The 25427-nt window shown below is 41.1% G+C and overlaps 1 protein-coding gene across 1 annotated transcript in view; it reads left to right on the top strand.

Annotated features, from left to right (window-relative positions):
* FHIT (fragile histidine triad) overlaps positions 1 to 25427 on the top strand; it is a 405015-nt gene that overhangs the window by 323030 nt on the left and 56558 nt on the right. Inside the window, exon 4 of the mRNA XM_009997008.1 lies at positions 431 to 453. Coding sequence (XP_009995310.1) covers positions 431 to 453 — 23 coding nt within the window. The remainder of the gene's footprint in view (positions 1 to 430; positions 454 to 25427) is intronic.

Raw genomic sequence — 25427 nt, 5'->3', positions numbered from 1 at the left:
AGCACTGAGCCCAGGCTTGTCCACACAAACCCTCTGCCCACGCTGGGCAGCCCTGCTCCATCAATGGCACCTTCTTATTCTTGTTGGTTTTGAAGTCACAACACGCAGCTCCAAGGTAGACTGTCATTTCAAAGCTGTAGCTGAATACGTCTCTGACTGACAACTATGGATTGTTGTCAGTCAGACACAGAACCCCTGAACTTTCAGGCATTTCACTCTACAGCTCATAATACAGCAGAGCTTCTGTCTCGTGTTTTTCATCTTTTATATCCTCCAATGGGTGGAGATACAGTTATGGAACAGGTTAATTTATTTTCCTCTGAAAATAATGCTGTGGGAACCTGTACACATCTACTTGCATGCATGGAGAGTAATGCTGACAATCCAGAAAGGAGAGTCATGAGCTCAATATTTTCTTTTATGTTTTCAGCATGTTCATGTCCATGTCCTTCCGCCTGACTTCTTCGACATTCCGATTAATCGCATTTACAAGAGGTTAAATTATACAGTAAGAGCTCCAGACTTTGTAAAGATCTTTGCATACACCAAGTATTCTTTGTAATGCTGTGTGTGCCCTGTAATGCTACACAGGCTTGGTGCCCGTGGTGGTTCTTTGCTAGTGAACCTGGCTGCAAGGAGGTAAGGGCTGCACTTAATTTCTTGTTCAGAGTTGAGTTTGCTTTTAGGAAATCACCATAATTATATTCTACCTTGAGTGGAGACAGTTAATGGGAACTCTGCATCTTTATCGGTTGCAAAGAACCTGCAGTAGCACCAAGCCCTACACTGGGACTTCCTTGAGGGCTGTGGGTCGAGCTACAGTCATACAGGGTCCTGAGGAATGATGCCACCCATCCCTTTGGTACTTCAGTCTATCACCACACACAGAGCAAGGTGACATTTCTACCAACAGTTGGATTCTTTTATTTTGAGAGTGCAGAGCAAAAGGGTGACCACACGGTCAGCCTGGCATTCAGGGAGTATGTCCTACCCTGTCTGCCAGCTTGGAGTGCAAAACCTCTTCCTTCCAACAAGGGAAAACACAGGCAGTTTGTTACAACTCAGTCACAAGTTGTCTTCTGGCCTGGTTTTTGTGGGGCTCTGCTCATGCTCTGGACAAATCACATTGTAGCCCCCCAGAAAAAAATTAAGGAGCAACTGTGCACGTAGATGTATAGATATGTGTGAGGAATGTATGGCAGAGCTGGGGACAGAAGCTGTTCCAGTGTGGCTGAATTACTGGCTTTTGTTTAAATGAACAATTGTACTGGCAGTAACAAAAAGTTTTCACCAGCTTGACAGCTGTCACAGTGAGTTAATGAAAAAATCTCACAATTGTTAGATTTACAGATAGTTCTTAGGGGGTTTGGTAGGATCATCTATTTCAAATATGACATCTTCTCTTTCTGAAAGTAACTAATATAAACTTGTTCAGTGCTCCTGCAATGCCATCTGCTTGAAGGAGAATTCACCACATTTTCTGCTTTTGTATTTTTTCCTTTGTCATATATGCATGATGACAACTGCCCACTCCCCCCCAAAAAAGAAAAATGTAGTGCGTTTTAGAGTTTGCTGATGACTTAACTGTGCAAAATGGTGAAAAAAAAACACCATATTGTTCACCAGTTACATTGACAGAGACTGAGAACCCCATTAATGAGGGTAAAACCTTATAATGAGGCTGCTGAGCAAGGAAATCCAATGAAAATACCTGATGGCCCTCTTATGTGCTGCTGCAGTTAAAAGCAGTTAAGTGAGGCAAGTGGAAAGTTAACTTTTTTCCTTTTCAAGTGTGTGAAGTGGTTTTGGATGCTGCACCAACCCACAAAGTCTGTTTCCATTTTTGTCGTATTTACAATTCCATTTGCTTCTTTTTTAACACATTTATTGCTCTCTTGTTATATGTAAATACAAACAGACAAAACTCTGTTAATGAGCTAGACTATACATTTAGGGTTGCTAAATGCAAAATGGTGACATTGGTGAAAAATATTTTTATCCTGTAATTTTCAGTTGCAGCAGCAATTGTAGGTGTTGCTTTTAGCAGAGAGAGGAAGCAAAAATATTTAGACACAGATGTGATAATATATCTTTTAGCAGAAGAAGGTACAGCCTCAGAATCTAACCAGTCTTGAATATTACAGAGCTAACTTACACATTTGTACAGACTGTAGCAGATAAAGGTGTCTTCTTTTTATTTTTATGATGCCAGGTCAAAAACCCATATTTGATGCTATAACAAGTTTGATGCAAAATTCTATCCTTGACTGAATTGGAGGATGAGAGGGACTTATATGCTAGCAGAGGTGGATAATTCTATTCTGAAAAATATAAACTGGACAAATTATTGAAAATACAGCTGACTTAGGAAATAATTTGGAGCTTATGTCAGTAAGCAAAAATCTTTTGATATAATGCCTCTCTGTGTTGTACCAATATGACATATCTCTTTGACAAAATCTTCTAAGAGATTTAGGAAGGTATGTAGATCATGGTGGGGCCACAGGCTGAAAATCTACGAGGGACAGAGTACCATTAGGTGAGATGTAGGTGCTGGAGAGAGCTTTAAATCCATCATCCATGAAATTTGTACTTAGGACAACCCAAAATCTCTTTATAAACAATGCTTCACTTCCATATATTTGAGTGATAGATGGGGTTGTAGTTTAGGCAGTAAAGACCACCTTCCAAAATTATCCCAAGTCTTTTCCTTGTAGAATGTGACATGGAGGCTGATCAGCCATCTTTAAACAATCTGTGTAATTTTAAACTGTACACAGGCTAAATTTGATATATTATGGTGCCTGATTTAACTACCTCAGCCAAAGACTTTACAGCTATTTGGTGCAGTTTTCACAGATTCTGGATCTCAGCTCTGGTTCAGCACATCTGTTGCCAATCCCTATCTATCTGTAAACACCTTTGAGCTCTCCAGGCTCTGCACTTGTCATCTGTATATGCTCAGCTTGCTGCTGACAAATCCCATTGCTCTGTGAGCATTTGACAACGAAGGGAATGTCCAGATGTTGAGACATCCCTCCTCTTCGGAGACTTTTAGAGTTGAGGCAGATAAAAAGTACTTGCAGTCTCTTACCATGTGCTTTCTTTCTCCCATTTCATTTGGGAGTGATCACCCATATGATTGCCAAGAGAGAAAAAAGCCTATCAGGTTGATCCCTGCTTAGATTGTTTACTGGGCTCTTGCACCTTCAGGCTTTTGTCAGGGAAACTCTGACATAGCCTCAAAAGAAACAACTTTTAAGTGTAAAAAGTATACTTAAAGGTAAGGTATATCTTTAGCTTTTGATATTTAATAAGGCTGTTGATAGGCACTAGTGTCTTCTGGTTTCTGGATATATATTTAGAACTTGAATACTGGCACATCCGTTCTGGAAGAGATAAAAAAGGGGCCAACATCTCTTCCACAACACCTTCTCTAAGGCATTTCTTGGTGGAATATGTCACTTAGTATTTTAGGTTTTGGTACCTCAGTGCATATGAAACAAGTCAGTACATTATTATTCTAAGATACAGAGAGAATGATTAATAATGAAAAAAAAAATAGAATAAAATAATCTGCACTGAATGTTTTAGATGTATTTCCTCTGCATCTTTGTGATGCTCTTTCTTGGGAGGATGTTTCCCAGGGAACGTTAGTTATCTGGGCTCACCACACTGAAAAGCTAAAGGTATAATTTTTTCAGTTCTTACTTTTCCCTGCAATTATTTGAAGCCTAATCCTACAAGTTTGCACACGTCAGAGTTAAATTGGTCTTACATGCTCTTTTAAAGGATCATGCCCTTCATGTTTTACTATTGCTGGATTACTATTCTCATCTTTATCTTGAGTACTTCTTATTCATTGATTCACTATTTTTCTTCTACAGCAAAACCATAGCTAAATATTAGGAAAACTTTTAATCAGAAATGACCTCTTCATTCCTCTATGTTTTCTGTTTGGTTTGAAATAGCTTAGTATTTTTACATGTATTAATCAAGGAACTTTAAAGACCTTCCTACCAAGGAGCTGCCTGCTTTGAAGTAGAAAAGTTTTTTTGCTCTTTTAAAGGCATGTTCACACTACCTGGTAAGAATTTGGTATTAATAAATGCCTTTACTGTAGAATGGCATCCTGTGTTGTTGCAGTCAGCACAAGCACTGCAGAGTTGTTGGAGGTCATCGTGTCCAAGGTGTTCAAGAACATTATCCTGAAATGTCTCAGCAGTTTCACACACTCAGCCATCTGTGGGAAGTCCTCATTCAGAGTGTGTTTGAAAAGTCCGTAGCACAGCCTGTTCCTGGTCTCCACTGAGTGCTTGGCCATTACTGCAATATAAATTATATTCATCATCCTTTAGGTTGGCAGGTAATAGCCATACTGGGCCAGAGAGTGTGGGGCTCTCTCAGAAAGGAAGACTGAATCAGAAGTCCACAATTCCACTGATATGAGTGCTGGCCTCAATAAGTTAATTTTGAGGCTGAGAGACTTGGATTGGTGAGGGCAACTGGTCTCTCAGCAAAACCTTTAGCATCCCTGGTATGCAGAGATCTGTCCTGTGGTGCAGGCTACTGTTCCTGCCCAAACTGTGTTTCACTTGGCAGTTGCATCCTGCAGTAGTGGATGCAGCTGCAGCAGAGATGCACACCTGGGGCTGTGCAGGCAGGGCAGAGAGTGCCCAACACCTCACCAGCTTTGCTTTCATGCCCACCTCATTTCCTTACCTGTATTCTGTTCTCAGCCTGTACTGGAGAGCACTGAAAGCAATGTAAAAGGGGAACATGTGAATGAGAGAGGTTGACCCAAACCTGTGCCTCCATCCCCCCGGCTACCTGCCAGGCCTACATCACAGAGCTCTTGTAATGAGCCTGAGTGAAGCTTCCCTGTGTGAATTCTTCAGTAACAGAGATTTTGTAAAATGCAGAAGCCAGCAAAAGAATTTGGTTCATGCTGTCCTCCTTCCCTCTGGCATTATCTTATTCAGCACATTATGTTAAATCATTTCAGCAAGAATACCTATCAGTAATCATTTCCAGTCCCAGGGAGGCTGAAGGAGGCACTTTGGCATGTGACTCAAGAACCTGCTGGGCTGCTTCTTCAGGCTGGCAAAACAGGGGAACCATGGTGAATTCAGAAGTTTAGTCAAACAAGCCTGAAGTTTAATTCTCCACGAGTGGCTTTGACTGTGACATGCCTTTGCTATGACCTGCAGACAGCATCTTGCATGCTGCTGGGCACAGAGCCTGGTGCAGGGCTTGGTACCTGCACAGAGGCACTGAACTGTTTGGGCTGCTTCCTACTTAAAGATAAGGTATATAGTGAAAAGATAAATAAGCCCTAATCCAGGTCCTGCTAGACAAAATGGAAAGATGCCCAACAGCTTCTGTGAGCACTGGATTGAGCTATCCATGAAAATTAATGGCATGCAGAGCTAATAGGCTGTTCCTTGGCCTTAGAATTATATTGCACCTTCTGGGAGCATATTGTAGCCTGCTGGTAGATCAGTCTGCTGCATCTGAACTCCCTTGGGGCCAGACTCTGCTTTCTTTGCACTCTGCATGGGTAAACCCATGGATAGGGAGGGAGGCAGCACAGAATCTAAATAGGTTTTGTTTGTTTTGTTTTTTTGTTGTGTTTTGGGTTTTTTTATGAAAAGCCTACTGTGTTCCCCAGGTAAAGTCTATTTCTATATCTTCTTTTGATGTGGCAGCAATTAAATTCTTCCCAGTAGGCTGTGGATTTTATCCTGGTCTTGCCAGTGTTGCTCTTTTTATCTGATAGAGCATCAGAAGGGGTTTCTGCCATCCAAGGAGTATAAGCCTTTCCCAGTTCCTTCATGAGTCTTGTGATGTTATAGCAACTCCAGCAGGGCAAGAGAGATTAACTGTACATGAATATTTCCAACTGAGAATGTAGCAGTAGAAGCTAAAACTGGAAATAATTGTGGTTTGGATTTGGTGGCTGAATGGACAAAAGTAATTTTGAGTTTACCTGAAACATTATTTTTCCTATTAAACAACTTTCTTTATTGAGTCAAACAGAATGCTCTGTTCTCTAGACCATGATATTTTATCCAATTATGACTGGAAAAGCCCTGGAGACTTCTGGCACCCTGTGCAAGCTTCTTGCATGCACCCAATTTACATCAAGCAAAACTGACAAGAGTTGTCAGTAGGGCCTAGTAGAGACATCCTATCATCATGTATCTCTCCCTCAGTGGAAGCCCCCTTGTTTGTGGTATTTTCTGCCCTTTCCAACCCTGTGAGGCAGTTCTTAATTTGATACCTGAAATCTCTGAGACCTTCCTCTGTGCTGCAAACATTGCTGCACTTATCTTAATATAGCAGTGGATCAATATCAGAGCTGATTTAGAGTCATAATCACAGATATCTCCTATCAGATCTAGAAAAGTGGAATTAACTCAAATATGGGAACAAATTAGAAGGGTTCCCATTAAGGCAGCCATCCCTCATCACCACACATGTGCCCTTTACACCTGGACTTTGTCTGGAAGGTAATGTACACTTGGCATTTTACATATCATCGTGTAGTCTCATTGCCCTCTAGCCTGACTGTCTCTCTGCATTCCATCACTGCTCTTGCTACTTCTTACCCTTTCCTGCCTCAAGGTTTCTACAGTCATTTTCCTCATAGGTAAAAAACATCAACTTCCAGAAATCACTTACATTTGGTCTATTATATAGCAGAGACAAATTATTGTGACCATTACAGAAGATCTCTTGCCCTCTTCTGTAGGATGTTTACTATGTTTAGCTCATGGTACTTTTGCTCTTTTGTGTCCTTGCTGGTAGTTCATTGGCAAGTGACTCAGTGACAAAGAGCCTCCAACCAAAGACAGGTCGCTAATAGGAGGATTCAAGTGAACATGGTCTCTGAGGCCCATTTACTCTGTCAGTGCTTGGACTTGCTTAGCTGCTCAGGTACTTCTTGTGTATTCCCAGTCCCCAAGCTAAAACTGTCTCCAGACCCTTGTGTATCCTTTGATGCACAGTGTAAGCTGAATTCATGCTGCTGAGGAGAACATGCCCCATTAGTACCCTAGATACTTGACTTTTTGGAACTGACAAGATGGAAAGTAAACAAAACTATAATGGAGTTGGCGTTTTCCAAAGAGAGTTTTTCTTCTCTGAACTGGGATTTTGCCATAAACTAAAAATTAAACCCTGCATTGCATTCTGTTTAAGGTTCAGGATATAGCAGCAGCTCATTGACAGCCCCCAGACTAATTCACACTGAAACCCAGTGCCCTGCACAACAGGTTATTTCAGCAGTTTTTTTTGCCAGTAGCAAGAACTTGGAGTCCTTCCTCAATCCATAGGAGTGGTTCTGATAGGACCAGTAGCTCACAGTGATCCAACCCTCTGACCCTCACACAGCTGTGTAAAGATGCTATGGTTTTAGTTTGTGATCCCACAAGGAAAGAACTCTCTGTACCCTGTAATTTGGAGCATTTTCTTTTTCTGCTGCCTTGCAAATGTGGATCACAGTATTTTGAGGTGTCAGCTTTGTCTGGAGGAGGTTCAAGCACCTGGGTTCCAGATATGTGGGAAGTGATAATCTCATAGGACACACCACCTGAGCTGGTTGTTGCTGGCAGTTTCATTGGCTCATTCAGCACTGAACCAGCAGCTTCAGTGATTCAGCTATGAAGCTACCTGTCATTTTTGAAATGAAGGTGGAGGTATATTAGTGGGGCCAAGTGTTCTTCCTGGTTGGGAGTAAATGAAAGTCTGATGGGATGGGTTTACCAGTAACTGCAGGGTCAAGTTAATTTATTTTTTAAGTCAAAAGAGTGAAAAAATATATAGATAAGAGAAATAAGCTTTCCAGATATGTGCTTGTATTCTGGTTTTGTTCATTTGGGGGGCTGGGGGAAAGCAAGCATATTTTCTTTTTCCTTTATATATTTGCCCACTGTTTTCCTTTTTTGGTTTTGGTGGGTTTTTTTTTCCTTCTGGGGAAATAAAAGTGTAGAAGGAAGCTGAACTGAAAGCAAGTTAGAAAAAACCTGCCAATAGTCCTAACATGGAAAACATAGAACTCAATGTTTGTGATTTTCAGAAAACAAAATGTCATGCTGACAGTTTAAGTAGAAACAAAACCCACCAGACCTCTTATTTAGGCTCTTTCACATACAACATTCTTTGTGAAAATTAGAAGGTCTGAAGAAAACTACTTTTTTTTAATAAACAGGTATTTATACAGTAGGCTGCACACACACACACATGTGTGTATATATATATATGGGCAGAGTGGAGGGCTCAGGACATGGAGCTTTCTTTTTTTTTTACCCCCTCTAAGAGAGGGAATAATGCTGCACTTTTACATTGGTTTGCAGGATGCCATAGGTGTGTGCTTGGGTTTTATTCATAAACTTAGTGTCTGTGGGAACTTGTGGACCTCCTGTTTTCCACAGAAATGAATGGGATTTGTGCATCTGCATCTCTGAGCAAGACCTGATTGTTGTGCTGTGCTCAGTATTTCTGCTGCAACAATCATCAGTGAAACAGTTAACGACATTGGAATATAAATTGCCATTCTTGAGGCTCCAGAGTTAACACCTTTCTGTTACCAGCTCTCTGTGGTTTCACAGTTAACACCTCACCTCTTTCTGTAGAAGACAACACTTTACATTACAGCTTGTGGTCTGGCAAAAAAAAGCTACAGAGTTTATCATAGGCAAGTTTCAGTTTCATGCATTTAAAACAGTCACTAAAGAAAAATGCATTGCCAGGGAGAGATGGGGCCCTGGTCTGCACCATCATTGCCATATGGTAAGAAGGACTTAATGTGTGTAAAAGGCAAAGGTAGAAAATTATTTCAGGCTAAATACTGTAGGAATATGTCTTCCTTTTCTTGATGCATTTGATCACAATTCTTTTCTGCTTTTTGGGCCATGCTGATGCAAGTGCACAGGCCAGTTGCTGGGATGGCAAGGGCTCAGGTCTCCTGTGGGCAGAGCTGAGGAGGGACTAAGCTCCTAGGATAGCAGGAAGAAGAGTGATAGTAAAATGACTGCAGACATTCACGTCTGTTGCAACGCTTTTGCCATGAAGGTAGTCCAGAGAGACCACAGCCATGTTTCCATGCTGAGAAAGAAAATGTTCCTTTCAGTTTCAGAAAGGAAATTTTAACAAATGTTGCAGCAGAGTGAAAATTAAGTTTGACAGAGTGTCAGGATAATTATGCACAATTTGGTTTTCTTTAAATATGTTAAGCACCATTGTTTCTTTTCCCTGTTAAGAACTGACTTGAGTGCTAGGTTGCTGCAGTTTTCCTTAATTGCTTTAATCCTTGGCCTTAAGAAAATGAATACTTTAAATTTACACTTGTTAAGTATGTTAAGTACACTGCTAATGAAGAAGAGGCTTTAGCAATCTTTGGCAGACAAAGCTATATGTACAAAAAGAGAAAGTAAAGAGAAAAAAAAAGACAGAGGGAGAAGCTAATCACCAAAGCATTCTGTTAATGCTTATTTTAATCATCCTGCCTGCCCTTCCTGGCAGACAGAGCCATTAGGCAGCCGAGGCAGGAGCTGAGCTATCACCGTCAAATGGTGCTGATGTTGAGAATTGGGCCCAGGAGTACAATTTGACTTGTCAGTTTATATAGACATAAAGCTTCATTGTTGTGCGCAGACACAACTGGCTTTTTAAAAGTCTATTTCCCTCCTGATGATGTGAGAACCTGCTCGTCTCTCTCCTACTGTTCTCCACACCTCAAATTTATTAGGTAGCATTTATAACCTTGCACAGGGGTTCCGTGGTGCTGCAGGGGCAGGTGCCTGCAGTGCCACAAGCAGAGCACACCTTCCCAGCTTCAAACCACAAGGTACCCACTAGGATGGGGTGAGTGAAGAGATTTAACCCCCCACACTAGGTGGTATCTCCGTGCAAAGATCTTTAAATACCTTTATCCCTGCAGAGTCTTTGAAATTGTTAATTCTCTGTGGCATCAAGTGTATGTTTAAAAATACACAGGTGCTTGGAAGAAGAGAGAAACTAACAGTGTTTCCTTGGGGGAAAAAATGAAATCTCCAAAATGTAATTAATTACTGGAAACGTATGTTTTCAAAAACTGCTCCTCTTGCTGGTTCCCATGTGTATGAAAATTTTACCTTTCTGACAACCAACTTGTGAGCTAACAACTTCTTCTGGCTGAAAATGCCTCCCTGCGTTGAAGGAAGCCACTGAAAGGGTTAAAATTAGCCCAATGCAGCACTCTTCCCAGATTTTCACCTTTTGCATTCTGCAAAATGGGGAAGGTGTTTGTTGGTGCCCACTGAGCAGCACCATTTACTGCTTCAAGAAAAAGCAAGCTTCAAAAACCTGCTTGACTGAGTTGCAACCTAATTATAGCTATCCAAGTGCAGGTATTCCAGTAGGGAAAGCAGGGGAATAATGCAGCCTTTGTCCCACATTGCCTGGATAGTAGCAACATTATGTAGAGGGCTGGCAAAGAACCTTTTCCTGCCTCTAATTTCAAAAACTCATCCTGAGTTTGTGGGAAACATAAAAGCAAATCCAACTAAACATATGTATCTCCCTTTTGCCTACATGAATTACTTCTCTGTGCTGACAACTTGCTTCTAGGGATTGTAATCTCTGTGGAAGTGGGAAGGTATTGCTATAAATAAGAGTTTTTAATGGAAGGCCTAGACTGGCTTTTTAAAAGTCTATTTCCCTCCTGATGATGTGAGAACCTGCTCGTCTCTCTCCTACTGTTCTCCACACCTCAAATTTATTAGGTAGCATTTATAACCTTGCACAGGGGTTCCGTGGTGCTGCAGGGGCAGGTGCCTGCAGTGCCACAAGCAGAGCACACCTTCCCAGCTTCAAACCACAAGGTACCCACTAGGATGGGGTGAGTGAAGAGCTTTAACCCCCCACACTAGGTGGTATCTCCGTGCAAAGATCTTTAAATACCTTTATCCCTGCAGAGTCTTTGAAATTGTTAATTCTCTGTGGCATCAAGTGTATGTTTTAAAATACACAGGTGCTCGGAAGAAGAGAGAAACTAACAGTGTTTCCTTGGGGGAAAAAATGAAATCTCCAAAATGTAATTAATTACTGGAAACGTATGTTTTCAAAAACTGCTCCTCTTGCTGGTTCCCATGTGTATGAAAATTTTACCTTTCTGACAACCAACTTGTGAGCTAACAACTTCTTCTGGCTGAAAATGCCTCCCTGCGTTGAAGGAAGCCACTGAAAGGGTTAAAATTAGCCCAATGCAGCACTCTTCCCAGATTTTCACCTTTTGCATTCTGCAAAATGGAGAAGGTGTTTGTTGGTGCCCACTGAGCAGCACCATTTACTGCTTCAAGAAAAAGCAAGCTTCAAAAACCTGCTTGACTGAGTTGCAACCTAATTATAGCTATCCAAGTGCAGGTATTCCAGTAGGGAAAGCAGGGGAATAAGGCAGCCTTTGTCCCACATTGCCTGGATAGTAGCAACATTATGTAGAGGGCTGGCAAAGAACCTTTTCCTGCCTCTAATTTCAAAAACTCATCCTGAGTTTGTGGGAAACATAAAAGCAAATCCAACTAAACATATGTATCTCCCTTTTGCCTACATGAATTACTTCTCTGTGCTGACAACTTGCTTCTAGGGATTGTAATCTCTGTGGAAGTGGGAAGGTATTGCTATAAATAAGAGTTTTTAATGGAAGGCCTAGTTTTAGATTTTTTTTTTCTCCTGAACCATCACTTTTTTCTTTCTTTTCATAAGGAAAAAGTATCTTCTTGTTCATTACATTAGTGTCTTTGAAGTGGCAAATGCACACAACTGCCAGATCACGTACAGCATGGGAGTTATGCAAGGTTTTCTTCAGCTGAAGCATGATTGTGAGCAGTAATTGAGATTAGCTCCCCAGGAGAACAGACTCTGCTCTCCTCCTCATGTTTTTCCCTCAGTAAAATAGTTGCACTTAATGCATTTCCGAGTAGACTCTAAGTGCTAACGTACCTTCTGCCCGCACCCCTGCCATGTGTGTGGCAGTTGCACTGAAGAAATAACTACATATATCTGCATAAACACTTAAGGCCTTAGGTGTCTGCTTCCACTAGCACTCTCAGATTTTCTATTTGAACATAATTTCATTTCACACTTTCACATCTCAAATACTGGTTTTGGAGACATCCAAGTATTATCTTTTATATATATATGTGTGTTAATTAAGTTTCCTTCCAGCTCTGTGAGTGCATTAAGTAATAGTACTTGCAGGTGTGATGCCAAGAGGTGAAGGGACATTGTGACATTATGGAGTGACTCAGGGTAGAGCTGCTGGGTGCAGATACATCCATGCATCTCTGAGCAGAGAAAAGGAGGGAGGTGGATTGGTCACCCATTTACCGCTACACAAAGTAATCCAGCATGTGAGATTCACACTTCCTTTTAGGAAACTGTGGCCTGAAGGCAGCTGGTAGATAGGCTGGGATTTGCTCTCTGGCTTTGAGCAAAATTGAAAACTCTGATGACTCCAAAGAACTTTGCTTCAGCTTTTTTCTGGAGAATACTGCTGGCATTTACAAAGTCAGACTGTCAAAGGGGAATACACTGTTTTAACTCAGCTAAGGCCTCTGAGCTGTGGCAATTGGTCCTCTCTGAAGGTGGACACCTCAGGTATTTTAAAAAGGGATTACGTGTTCACTCACCAGTAGACAAGAGTGGTTTTACTTGGCTGGGTATCTACATTCACTGGTGTGGTGTCTTGTAGCAAATGCTTAAGTAAAACTTTACAGGAATGAACATGTATGAGGAGCACCCCAGCTTTTTTTGCTCTGGAAAGGCACATCCAGGGAATCTTTTACATAAGCGGAATCTCAGGTGGAGTTTTCTACCAAAAAAAAAGATAAGCAAAACAGCCAGGGCCTTGCCTGCTATTGGCTTTCAACAGCAGTCAGATTTCTAAATACCTTAGACTTTTGAAAAGCCAGCCCTTTATCCTTCTGTATTACATTGCAGTGAGCACTATTGACACTCAGTAGGATGTTATTGGCATGTGATTTATTTTTTCCTTTCATCTTGTACAAGGGCAAGAGGCAGAATTGTCCTGCACTGTGTGTGAGCAGAGGAGTTTGGATTGATATATCAGCATTTTGCGTTTCTTGGTTGCTCTTGTGAACACGTGCAGGAGGAAAAGAGCAGTAGAACAAGGACAGTTCCCAGGTTAGATAACGTGCTCCATTGATTAACAATCTTTACTCTGCTTTTAAGTGCAGTAAATATAATAAAACTGAGAACAGTCTGATGTTTTCCCACCACTTTTAGCAACCCCTTGTCATTTTAAGCTCCTGATATTTCTTCTCTGGTACTACCTGGTGATGATCTTTATGCAATTAATGTGTTGCTTCTTCTCAAGAAATACATTTGCTGAGAGTAAAGAAAGTTGCTCATTAGGGCAATGTAATTAAAGGAGAAGTAGACATCAAGCCAAGTTGTGTTTTCTCTACAAAGCCCCACCTTGGAGATTGCCTGAAACTCAATTACTCGTTGCTATGCCTATTAGGGAGAACAATGTGCTGAAATGATCCCTACTCCTAATAACCTTGTTTTCCACATCTGAATCATGTTAATACTTTTTTCTTTAGTGCCTTAATCACCATGTATAAAATGGGTCTATTTCTAGAGGGAGAACAGGGAAGGTGGGCCACGTGGTGGGTGTTCTCCAAATTGCTACTCACCATGGAGAGTTTCTTGTTTCCTGCTGGTCCACAGTGATTTTTGTTTGTTGTTGTTTTCTCTTAATTACAAGGAATGGAGCTTATTAGCAAATTACATCTTGATAAGCAGTTTTCCTCTAGTGAAATGGGAATGCTTATCCTCTGCCTTGCTAACTTCATCTGGGGAAAGGAGTGTGCAGTATCTTCTTTGTCTCAGTCTCTTCTTCCTTACCCCATGGTTTCACCAAGACGTGAACAGAAAGCTGACATTAACACTTGCTAAATAGCCTTCTTCCAATAAATAGTCCAGTGCCTAACTTTTCTCCCCAGTGTGCAACCCTGGTATCTTTCCATTGTCCTCCTAATATGGCGTCTTCAACTTCTGTGAACAGGCCGTTCTTATGGCCCAAAAAAATCTGTGTTCCCCTGAATTAGGCTGTGTTACAGGGACCTGTGTATAACAGTCTTCTGTCAAGGGCTTTGGAAAAGACCTGAAGCCATGAAGGAAACATGATGTACTCCTATCCAGCCCACAACATAGATACTCTCCTTAGCTTCGTGCTCAAGCCTACCCCTCTAAATTTACAGGCAATCCATTGACTGGATATTCCAGCAGAGTGAAGGACAGAATTCTTCATCATGGTAATAAGTAGGGCCAAAACTCCCATGGCCACATGAGGAAATGGCCTGAGGTTCAGGCTCTGTGGTGGCCAAGCTCATATGAGTACCAGTAAGTACTCCTGAAATTCTCAGTCAAAAATGCCACAAGCAATCATAAAATAATTGTGAGCAAGCCTCACTTTTGATCAGAATTGTGGGTGGAAGTGGCTGAATGTTGAGAGTATCTAAAGGAGAGAGAGGGAGGTCATTTGATCATAAGCAAAAGAGAGATGAGCTTGACTGACAAAACTGCTCTCACTGTTGAAAAGAACTGGAGAAATGTGAGGCTCTTCTCTCTTTGGTGCATATCTGCACATAAGAGAAGGCTGGTCCAAATACCACCAGTGTCTTATGTATTGTGTAAAATATGCTATATAAATACTCTGTTCCTAAAAAATGTTCCATGTTTTTATCTTAGAAGGAAATGCAAGGCTGCACAGTTAGACATTCCTTCTTCCTCTTTCATGTCAGAATATTTCAGTCCTTTTATGTAGAGCACAAGGGGACATGATTGAAAAGGGAAGTCCTACACTTTGATGTTTATTTATTGCATTGTCCTTTTCAAGGCTCTATTATTGTAGAATCCTATTGAGCCATTCATTGCTGAGTGAAAATCTCCACTGCTGTCAGTAGGGAATTTCTGCTTCTATATCACATAATTTGGCCCATGTTCCTTAACTTAAGACCAGTTCACCAGAAGTGTTGAGCACCAGCTTTCCAAAGGTTTAGCACCTTCCAGTGAGGACAGATTTTCCAAAGTGCTCTAAACAGAGCAGCTCCTGTTGTGACCCTTTGGGGACAGATTTGCAAAAAAAGTCAGTAGTTCCCTTTCACCAAGGAGCTAAGCTTTCCAAAATCTCTCCAGTTTTGTTTAGAGCCAAGCTGGAAGATGATGACTTTAAAAAATACTCTTTTTAGCAAATTCTCTGATATGGTAAGTACTAAGTTACAAACTCTGGGAAAGACTTGAAACAAATGTTTGAGAAGAGAAAAACCTCCATGTTTCAAGATGTGCCAATTTTTATTGATTGATAGAGGAGCTGGGAGAAAATTTTGGATCTGAACAGGTTTTCCCACAATGGCCCACTAGGAGGTTTCCTGCCCAATCCCCCGCAGCAGCTGCCAGGCAGGATGCTGGAGCAGAGCACTGCTGTGCTGAGGCAGCATGGCAATTCCTGTCTTCCCAAAAATGCATTTACTTCACAAATTGTGATTTGCAAGCAAAGCAGCCGTTATTCATTCATCATCCTTCTGGGGAGAGAAAAGAGAAAAAGAAAAGAGGAAAAATAAAAAAAGAAAATAAAAAAGAGGAGAGATTCATTTGCACCTTGTAACAATTAGTTGAATTTTTCTTTTGAAGTTTAAAACCCAAGATTCCATTTTCTTGTACTACACTGTCTTATTCTGCAGAGAGGCTTCCCTGGTGTGTCTATTAAAACAAATCTGTGCAGAACAGTCTGTGTAACATGGGAAGCTTATGGGTTAATAGGGGAGTGTTAGTTCTTCACCTGGAAGTTATTGCAGGCAGTTGGCAGTGAAGAGTGTGATGGGGAAAAGGATATTTCAGTCTATAAAAATGCAGGAGTTCAGACTTTAACCCTAGGCAGCACTTGAGCTCCTTGGATAGTAGTTCTGATAAACTTTTGTGTTTCAGTAAACTGCAATTGCACATCTTGCATGTGTCTGCTGGGAAGTGAGTGTTTCACTCACATAGGGGAGCAGGCAAAGGAACACTGAAGCCTCAGCAGCCAGTTTGGCACCTGGTACAATCCAGTGGAAAACAGCCATCTGGTTCTGATCTCTGGAGCTGCACAAAATACCTAGGGAGCCTTGGTACATCTTGCCTTCAGTCACCTGAGATCGCCTTTGAATTCAGGATGGGCTTTTCCTTTGGTTTTTCAGCCCCACTTACACTTGGTTTAACTTCAACGTAAGTACTTTTGAAAATAGTGAAATCAATTAAAAAGAAATAAAGCAAAGAGGGAGGAGCAGGCTTGGTAAAAGTCTTTATTGTTGTTACAGAGCTGTGCAGCTTCTGTGATTATCCCTTGCCTTGTTTAGCAGTATATAATTTAATTATTGCATCCAAGGCATGCTATTAACTTTCTTTTCTACTTCTGTGACCCCAAAGCTCATTCATTCTTTTTACCATTCTCCACTTGCCACATGTGATGTCTAGGGGGAGGGCAGTGGCTAAAGCAGTGTTATGGATTTCACATCTTTGCTTCATCTGCCACATTATAGCAAATGACAGTTGATTAGGTCTTTCTATAGATCATTACCAATTGTTTTCTACCTTGCAGATACTGCTATTACGACAAATCTATCATATCCTGGAGATCCTATGCAGCTTGTTATTTCTGTGTGATTTATTACACTCACAGTAGAAATGTTGTTAGCGAACATTGGGGAAGCAGTGAATATATTGAGAAATATCAATGTATCCTCATGTTCTGGCTTGCAGTGACAGTCAGTGATCCATCTCACTGACACTTACCTTGTTAACATTTTGATCAGATGGCAAATTTGTCATTTTTCATGGTAACAAGTATAAGTTTGTACAAGAATTGCAGAAACATGGGCAAGATAAAGGGCCCCTCTCTTAGTTTTTCCCGGTGTGATGCAATCAGTAATCCTTCCGGAAAATGAAATAATTGCTTTGTGAGAAAGCTTAACCACTGGAAAATGTGCCAGTGTTAGAAAGCTCAGATTTCTCTTCATTTGAGGATTGAATGGGTTCTCCTTGCTGCCATCACTGACGCTGTGATTAACACACCAAACCAACATGAAATGATAATATAGAACAAAAAGGTTTACAGACAGATTTCCTCTCCTTGATTGTAGTGGGGAACACAAAGACCTTGCAAGCAAAAGGGAAGACATTATCTCTGGGAACAGCAGAGTACAAAATACAGCAAACATGATGCTTCAAATTTCTTCTAATCCTCACAGTCAGAGCTTGCACTCAGCTCTGCTGTCAGCTCTGCAGCTGAAGCATGGGCATGAAAACTGTGCTTAAAGCACAAGCAGGCAACACAGGGGGAAATGACTGCCCCTAATGTAATAGACTTGTCTCAAGCAACTCACCTGTACAGCACACAAACAAGGGGAAGAGGGCAACAAAAAGAGTGAGATGTTGCCTCTTAAGGCAATACTGCTTCTTCACCATCTCTGCGTGGTGTTGATAGAGGCTTGTCAGTGCAAGGGATTGCGTGGTGCAGCACTGGTACAAAATCAGCCTGGACAGAGGATGTGTGCATGACTCAAGTGTCTGTTCAGGACCAAACAAGAGTAAAACCAATAGAAATAACCCTTCTTCCAGGACTTGCATGAATTCAGTAGCTGAAATTTGTTTTCATTCAATTATTCTCTTTCACTTTCATCCATTAAAAGCTTACTGGCTGCACTATTTCAAATATAAGTAAGCTACTTGTGGCAAGTGCCAAATGTAACCTCTCAGTCAACATATGGAAAAAGCAGGGGCCAAACAAACAGTTCTTCACTTTAACCTTCTATCTTAAAAGATGCAGGCTATATATGGCAGAGAAGTCAATTATGAGTTTTATTGAAAAGATACAGCTTTTCATTCTCATCTTCACCTAAATGACTGAGGAGATCTGATCCTCAGCTGAGTTTGGTTTTATCTTGCTTCTGCTTTTCTAGCTCTCTTCATAGGGCACTGTCAGGATGTAAATGTTTTAAATGTATTATTCAGTAGGCTCAGATTGTATTCAGGGAACACACATGGAAACTGAAAACTAATTCAGTTGTGTCACTTTGGTCATAACAGTAGAGCTTTGAATTGTCTAATTGCCCTAATGTTATGTACAGCAATGCAGTGGTTCAGGCACCAGAGAACTCGAGCAGTGAGTCTTAATGCTCTCCAGCAACTTGAGAAAGCACAATGTCATCTACAAGAAGTTCTAATTGTTATGATTAATATTTAGCGTGGGGAAGTCTCTGTGGAAGGGCACAAGTTTGATCTGGTTGCTGAATTGAATGAATTACTGATTTTTCATTTCCGTAGATTTTTAGTATCCTATTGAGTAGTGGAAAATGTATGAGTACATATTTGCTATAGCAATATCTCTTGGAGTAAAGGCTCTGCCTCTTAAAAAGCCATTCTTCAGATGTCTGGTCCAAGGGAACACATGGGTGGCAGCACATTTGCTGAAGTGTGAGCCGAGGATCTCTAAATGAGGGGGAACAACATTTGGGTGCATCATAGTGTAGAGACCAGCCAGATGCAAGAGCAAAGCCTGTAAGGAGATGGGAGACTGGTGTGAGCTCAGGTAGGTGGCAAAGGGTGACTTTCCTTCTTGAAACCAACTGCAGCAGGGCATCTTACTGTTGTACTGGGGCCTGATGGTAACATCTTTTTAATACTGCTGCAACCCTAAATGCAACTTCCTCATAATTCTTGTCACTTAGTAGGTGCTTCTTTTCACTGAAAACAAATGGACTGACTTTAAAAATGAGAAAAATACTCTATTTCCTGCATGTATTGCTGAAGGAAGTTGGTCAAAAACGTTTTCTGGGGGAAAAAAAAAAAAAACTAATAGTGAAACTGGTGCATTGAAAATAGGCAGTGAAGTAAGTTTAAGAGGGCTGGTTGACAAGATATTGCTGCAATTTGTCTCTAAGATCACGCAGAGAGCTGACAGATTTCACTAGGTCTTGGTGACATTCATATTAAAAAAGTTTCCTAAATCACCAGCTGAAATTTCGGACAATGGCTTCTGATAAAGGGACACTGGAAAGCTTCACCTCCTGAAATTGGTGACTCATTTACCATTATGTCCATTGAACAGCTGAGATCTTCCCTTTAGGAAGAGAGATGAAAAATTACCTTCTGAAAGTACCATATTGCTTCTGATTCCAGAGAGGAGAAGGGAATTAATGTCGAGGCTGGTGCTGCAGTAATTAGTTTCAGATGCAACGGGCTGAGAGTAAATCCCAACAAGCAGCAAGCAGGGAATTCACCAGCAACGCAGCTGGAGGGTGGTACTTTGTTTTAGAATATGTAATCAGTGTTGCTCATCAGTGTTTTGCTCCTTAATAATTAGAGCAAGATAAAAAAAAAATAATAATTAAAAAAAGCAATGCAGGACAGATAATTGCTGGGAACTCATTTATGACTGTGTCAGGAGTTAATGTTAAACTCTGAAGGTGTTTAACACTTTAGGCTGCAATAGCATATGGGGGTGGTTAGTGCCTGGTTGTGGGAATGTGGACCACCAGCTTCTGTTCAGTGCATTGGGAGCTGAGGACATCTGTGCTCACACAGGCTCCTTGGTGTCCAGTCCCATTGCTATTTAAAACAGTGTGAAGATATATTAAGCCTGATTGGTGTTAAACTGGGCTCTTGAATTAACAAGTCTCCAGTGAGTACACATGACAGCTGAACCCTGTTTCCTCTTCATCTAAGTGATGGAGCTCCTGCTCTTGCACTGTTGTTATCTCGCTTTTGCTGTCATTGATACAGAGGAGTTTCCTGTCTGACTCTTGACCGTCTCGTGCACCTTGTTTTTTTCAGACTACGAGGTTTGCTAGTTCTTGGCAGCAGAGTGTATTATCAGACTGTGTGTTGTGTGCTGGCAAATTGAACCCTCTGTCTCCCTTAGGAGTTTTGTTCAGTCATTTACCTATTTCTGAAATATAATTTGTAACAGTCAGCCCAGCTTATTTGGTTTGTAAGGAATGAACAAATACGTTTGTCCCCACAATTCCATGAAGGAAGGCTTACAGGTAATTGAAGGCTTAGATGACAAAATTTCACTGCATTTGCTTTTCATTTACCCTAAAACAAAGCAAAACCAAAAAACTACCCTCACCCACCTGCCAAAAAGAAAAGTGACATTTAGTAAACATCTTTGGCTTCTGATGTCTTTGGGTAGTTGATTGTTAGTGGGCTGGAAAACCTGGCAACAGACCTGCAGTGAGGGCTTGATCCTGCAATGACTGAGAAGCATAAAGCTGAGCTGCAGCACAATCCAGCTTGGGATGCAGCAATCAAAATCTCAGAGACTTTGAGAAGCAGTAAGGGGGGCCCCCACTTGGACCTCTGCATTTACAAAGAGCTTTGTCTAGATTTAACTCAGCTCTGTTAAGAAACCTAGTTGAATGGTTTGCAGTCTCTCAGTTGAGACCCATGTCTGTGGTGATGGTGGGGAGGGCGAGCTGGGCGTTCTAACAGGGCAGCCCCACTGGCTTTCTTGAGGCAGCAAGGTCAAAAGATGAGCCAAGATACAGTTCCTTTACCTCAGGTCTCAAGCTGAGTTTGCAGGAGTCCATGGCTGGTAGGGCTTCTTCCCTGCTTTAGCTACTGAAGCAGTTATTTTACAGTAAAGGCTTGTTTCATCTAATCATCAGTGTGCTAGAATTGCCATGACCTCCTATTTAATTTATTTGTTTTACCAAGAATTGAAAGTAAACATTATTTCAGTATGAAACTGTAAGTTGCTGGATTTCTGTGATTACCCCTCCTCCACTCATCCTCAGCCCTATTCATAGGTATCTGAGAGGGACGTAGCAGCAAGTGTGAGAGCAGTACATCCTGCCAACAAGAGGGTAAAACCATCATCAAAACAATAATTTTGTATATGTGGTTTTTGGTTTGGTTTGTTCTGGCATCCAGCATCAGTAGTGAGATTCTAATCTGAAGCAGAAAAAGCCTGAAAAGGGTGTTTGCAAGCCAGACTCTTACCCAGGTGGGTCAGAAGAGCATTGAACTCAAATAAGGTTATAGAGAAATATTGAGTTGTGCTCCCTGCAGGCTTGGCAGCCCATTGCAGCAGCTCCCTGGCCTTTGCTAATGGCCATTTGGTAACACCCTGTATCTCTGATAGTCATTCCTTTCATGGATTTGAGGTTGCTGTGGCTGAGAAGTCCATACATTGTCTTCTTGCTAATAGTGCTTAGGATTCCTATGAAATTTAGCTGTATTTTTTCATTATGGGAACATTACAGCCATGGCACTGCTAAAATGAGGATGTAAAGCATTCTCTCCCACCCCCCTCATTTTCCACTCCTAAGAAAACCTTTGCAAGGGAAAGATGAACCTACTTTGCTGTGGGCATGAGATATATAAATTGGCCAGGATTCACAAAGAAATGAAGATGGTTTTGCAGATCTACTGGGGGGGTTTATGTTTGTCTTTTTGCTTTTGTGGGGGCTGGCAACTCTGTAGCATGAGCTGAGTGGTTGCCTGTATCTGTGTGGAATTACTTGTCTTTAAATGCCAGATTGTCTTGTCAGGAAATCAAACCCACACAATATACTTTCATTGCCAGAAATTATGTAAAGTTCATATTGCTTCCCTTCCTTTCCCTTCTCTTCCCTTCCCTTTTTCTTTCTTTTTTTTCCTTTCTCTTTTCCTTTTTCCTTTCTCTTTTTACTCTTTTCTTTCTTTTTTCCTTTTTTCTTTCTTTCCATTCAGAACAGGAGTTCTGCTACTATCTTTGCTCTGCCAGGTTCTCATGCTTCCATTTCTGTTCTGGCAGGACCAACCTGACTTTCCTTTGCCAAGAATAACCTGTGTAGCTTCTGCCAGGAATCTGACAGCACTTCTTTCTTGCAGGGTTGTTATCTAAGTTTATTTTTTTACAACAGGTGGGGAATGATGATGAATCTCAGGTGCCCAGTGTATAGATTGTGTCTGTGGGTGCCACAAAGAACTTGCACGTTGCAGCTCCTTTCATATAAAACTTTGACTTGGACAACAATTTAAACATGTATTTACTTAGTGTGGAAAAGAACACATTTGTCCTATTAGAGATTATTTATTTGACTTGTTTGAGACTGTGGTTGTCCCACTAAGATTTTTATTAGGGATTTGGTGCTTGTTTCTTTGGTGTCTTTACACTTCAGGGTAAGAGCCCTAGTGTAGCACAAAGATAAGTAAATCTTCTCTGCTAACACTTTTCAAAATATTTGCTATTAAAAGATAGTACTTAATTTTTTTAAATACTGTTGGCTTTGCATATCAGAGCATGTTGAATTCAAAGGATATGTGGTGTGTACAGTGGAAAATAAAGGGTTAATGCAGACATGTTCACTTCTGCTGTAATTACAGGGATGTCTGCCTGCATACTAAATGAATATCCCAAATTGTGGATATTTTCAATAGGCTGGACTGGAAAAGTGAAAAAATAAAAAATTAAGTGATGGGAATGTTTTGTCAGGATGATGGACTGAAAAATACAGCAGGTATTTTCTGTCTTTTAGAGTCTAAAGCTGTGTCATGCAGCTTGGGCTCTCCCACCCGAGGGGCACGGGTGCCAGTTGGCAGGAGGCTCCCCCCTTGCTTGGCATGGCTGCCTTTCCAGGCCAGCCCTACTGAAGGAATGTGATTCGCTATGAAAAATGTGTTGATTGGGCTTGACTTAGTGCCACCAGGCAGATTAGCAAATTGCTTTGTCTGCCTCCCGTTGGTTTATCCCAGCCAGCAACATCTAAGCCTTGATGATTTTGCAGGTCTTCATTAAAAATAGCTGTTTCTAGATCTGATTGCTGAGCCCCATCTGGGGAGAAACAAGCCTTTCATCTGGGTATTATGAGGCCGTATCTGAGCTCTTTGATTCCATAACACAGTAAAACCTGACAAACTTTCTGTTCAATTGCTTTTCCAGCTCATCTCCAAGTTCTTGATGAGTCCTGTCTCTGTCCCCATCACATAATGTCTGGGGTTAGGGCATTTTTTTGTTTTTTAATTGCTTTTACTGCTAATTGCAATTTTTGTAATTGGTTACATAACTCCGGGCTTTTATTTTAAATTAATCTAACTTTGCAATCTTTCTACATATGTTGCTCTTAACATTTGCCTATTGTTTGGATTAATTTCACTAATTTATCACCACTGTTTAGATATGCATTGTTTTTGTAATGCTTGCAACTGAGTTAAAGCATACTTGTTGGGCTAAAGGCAAAGTTGGCTTCACTAAATCAAGCTGCTTTCTTTTGCCTCTCTGTTACTATATATTTACTCAGTCAGGTTGTTGGTTTTTTTTTCCTGGGTGCTCTAGTAGTCCACTGTAAACATTGCAAATACCCTGGTAAATAAATTCAAAATAATTTTTGTAATAGAGTAAAAATAATGGGTAATGCTGGCATTTCTAATTTTTGTCCAATTCAAAATCATTCCTTAATATTTAAGCACCTAATTAGCAGCCAACCTCTCTCATGTAAGGTTAGCTCTTGGTATTTGGTGGTGACAGTAGTGCAAGGAGTGGAAGTGCTGATTAGCTCATATTTGTAGTTGGTGCCTGGCCTCTTCATCTCCCAAGCCCCAAGTCAAAAGGTCAGGTAGGGAAAACCCAAAAGCCAGTACAGTCTTGTCCTCCTGAGCAAGAGCTGCATCATTAAGTACCTTTTTTACACACAGAGAAAATGGAGATGTTTAATGGTGGTGCTGATCTCCCATCTTCCTGTTTTCTCACCGGTGCCTTGTACAGAGACCAAGCAAATACATAACATGGAATTTATTAGCAAATTACTTTCTTAAAGGAAAAATTCCTTTGAAAATGGGTTTCTGCTGTAAACAGGCTGTACTTCCATGAGTTCAAATACAGAAACAGAAACATTGAAGTATTTCACTGGATGTATATTAGAGCTGTCTTTAGGGACATGGAAGAAAGGCTTCCTTCTACATGTGCATGAAGGGAACAGCTCACAATGTATTGTGCAACAGCCCTGGCCAAACTCTTTTTAACTGAATACATGCATATTTTTCTGGGATTTTGCATGTGAAAAACCCTTGTGGAATATTTCTTTGGGTATGCTGCAGTATTAACATTTAACAGATACCAAGACCAACCTTGGCTCAGCTGAATAACCATTGATGGTCGTGATGCAAACAACAGAAGACTGAGTTAAGGTTTTCTCAGATAGGAAGTAATAAAGGTAGCTAAGGTTTTCCATGGACTGTTAGCAGGGAAAGGGATTTAAATAATTACAAAAGGATACAGGCTAGATTAATAAAGGACTACTCATATTCCATATAAAATGAGGAATAGCCAGGGCTATTCTCTTAGCCGATCAATTCAGTGCATGTAAAATGATATTTTTTACCAAGAAATAAACTGATTCCCTTCGATTCCATTCTTAATCGCATGTAATACACAGTGAATTTATTTTGCTGTAGTGGGAACAGAGATTGCATACAGTTATTTTTCTTCCAATGTGTGGTGCTTTGATGATTTCTCACAAATTACGATTTTTAATCTTAAATTGAAAATGTGTCCAGAAATTTAACTAGGCCCAGGCTTGCACTGTAGAAAATAAAGAAAAGGATTGCAGCTCTCATAAACCCTTATCCATGAGTAATTATCTTGTTATGTTAAAGTGGTTCTCCTGAATATTAAAATAATTAGGACCAACAATCTCAGCAATACTTTCCTCAGATGTAATTGGCAGGGGGTGTTAACTAATTAAGTGTATTTATATTGCTGGCTGGCTAAAGAAAAGGATGAAGCAGTTGTAATTGCTGAAATTTAGCAAAAGCACATATTTACTACAGAGAATGAACATATAGATTACAGTGTTTGCAACAGTCTGATAGCTGGAGACAGTCATCTAAATGCTTCCTGTGAGCTCTTCTCATTGCTCCAGGGGAACTTGCACAAGGGGCTTTGGCAGCAGGAGGTTTGTCAGTTGCAAGTAGGAGGGGGCTCTCCCCAGTGACCCCAGCAGCTCAGCAGTGGCTGCTGCGGCTTTGGATCTGGCAGGATGAATCCTGAAGCTGCTAGGGATTGCTGGGGGGTGAAGGGAACAGCCACTTAGCTCTCTGGAAGGCTGCAGGGGGTAAACTCACGATGGAAATGGACTGTGAGTCAGACCAGGCAGCCAACTGGCCCCAAGTCTGTGTTTGTGTACCAGCCCTGGTACAAACATGCCCTGTGTTCTGCATCCCTGGGCTCTCGCTCTTCCTGGGGCAGCAGGCACCATGGCCAGGCTTGGTCTGTGTTTCCTTCCACTCCTCCGCAAAGAACTGCTGCCAGCTCAGAAAGCTCTGTTCTCATGGTTACTTGCTCTTATTTCAAAAGCATTTCTTCTTTCTTTCCCCCCACCTCCCCACCCGCCACCCTCCCC

The sequence above is a fragment of the Chaetura pelagica genome, unplaced genomic scaffold (assembly GCF_000747805.2).
Source record: "Chaetura pelagica isolate M959 unplaced genomic scaffold, ChaPel_1.0 scaffold364, whole genome shotgun sequence".
NCBI lineage: Eukaryota > Metazoa > Chordata > Aves > Apodiformes > Apodidae > Chaetura > Chaetura pelagica.
This window is presented reverse-complemented; position numbering and strand designations above follow the sequence as displayed.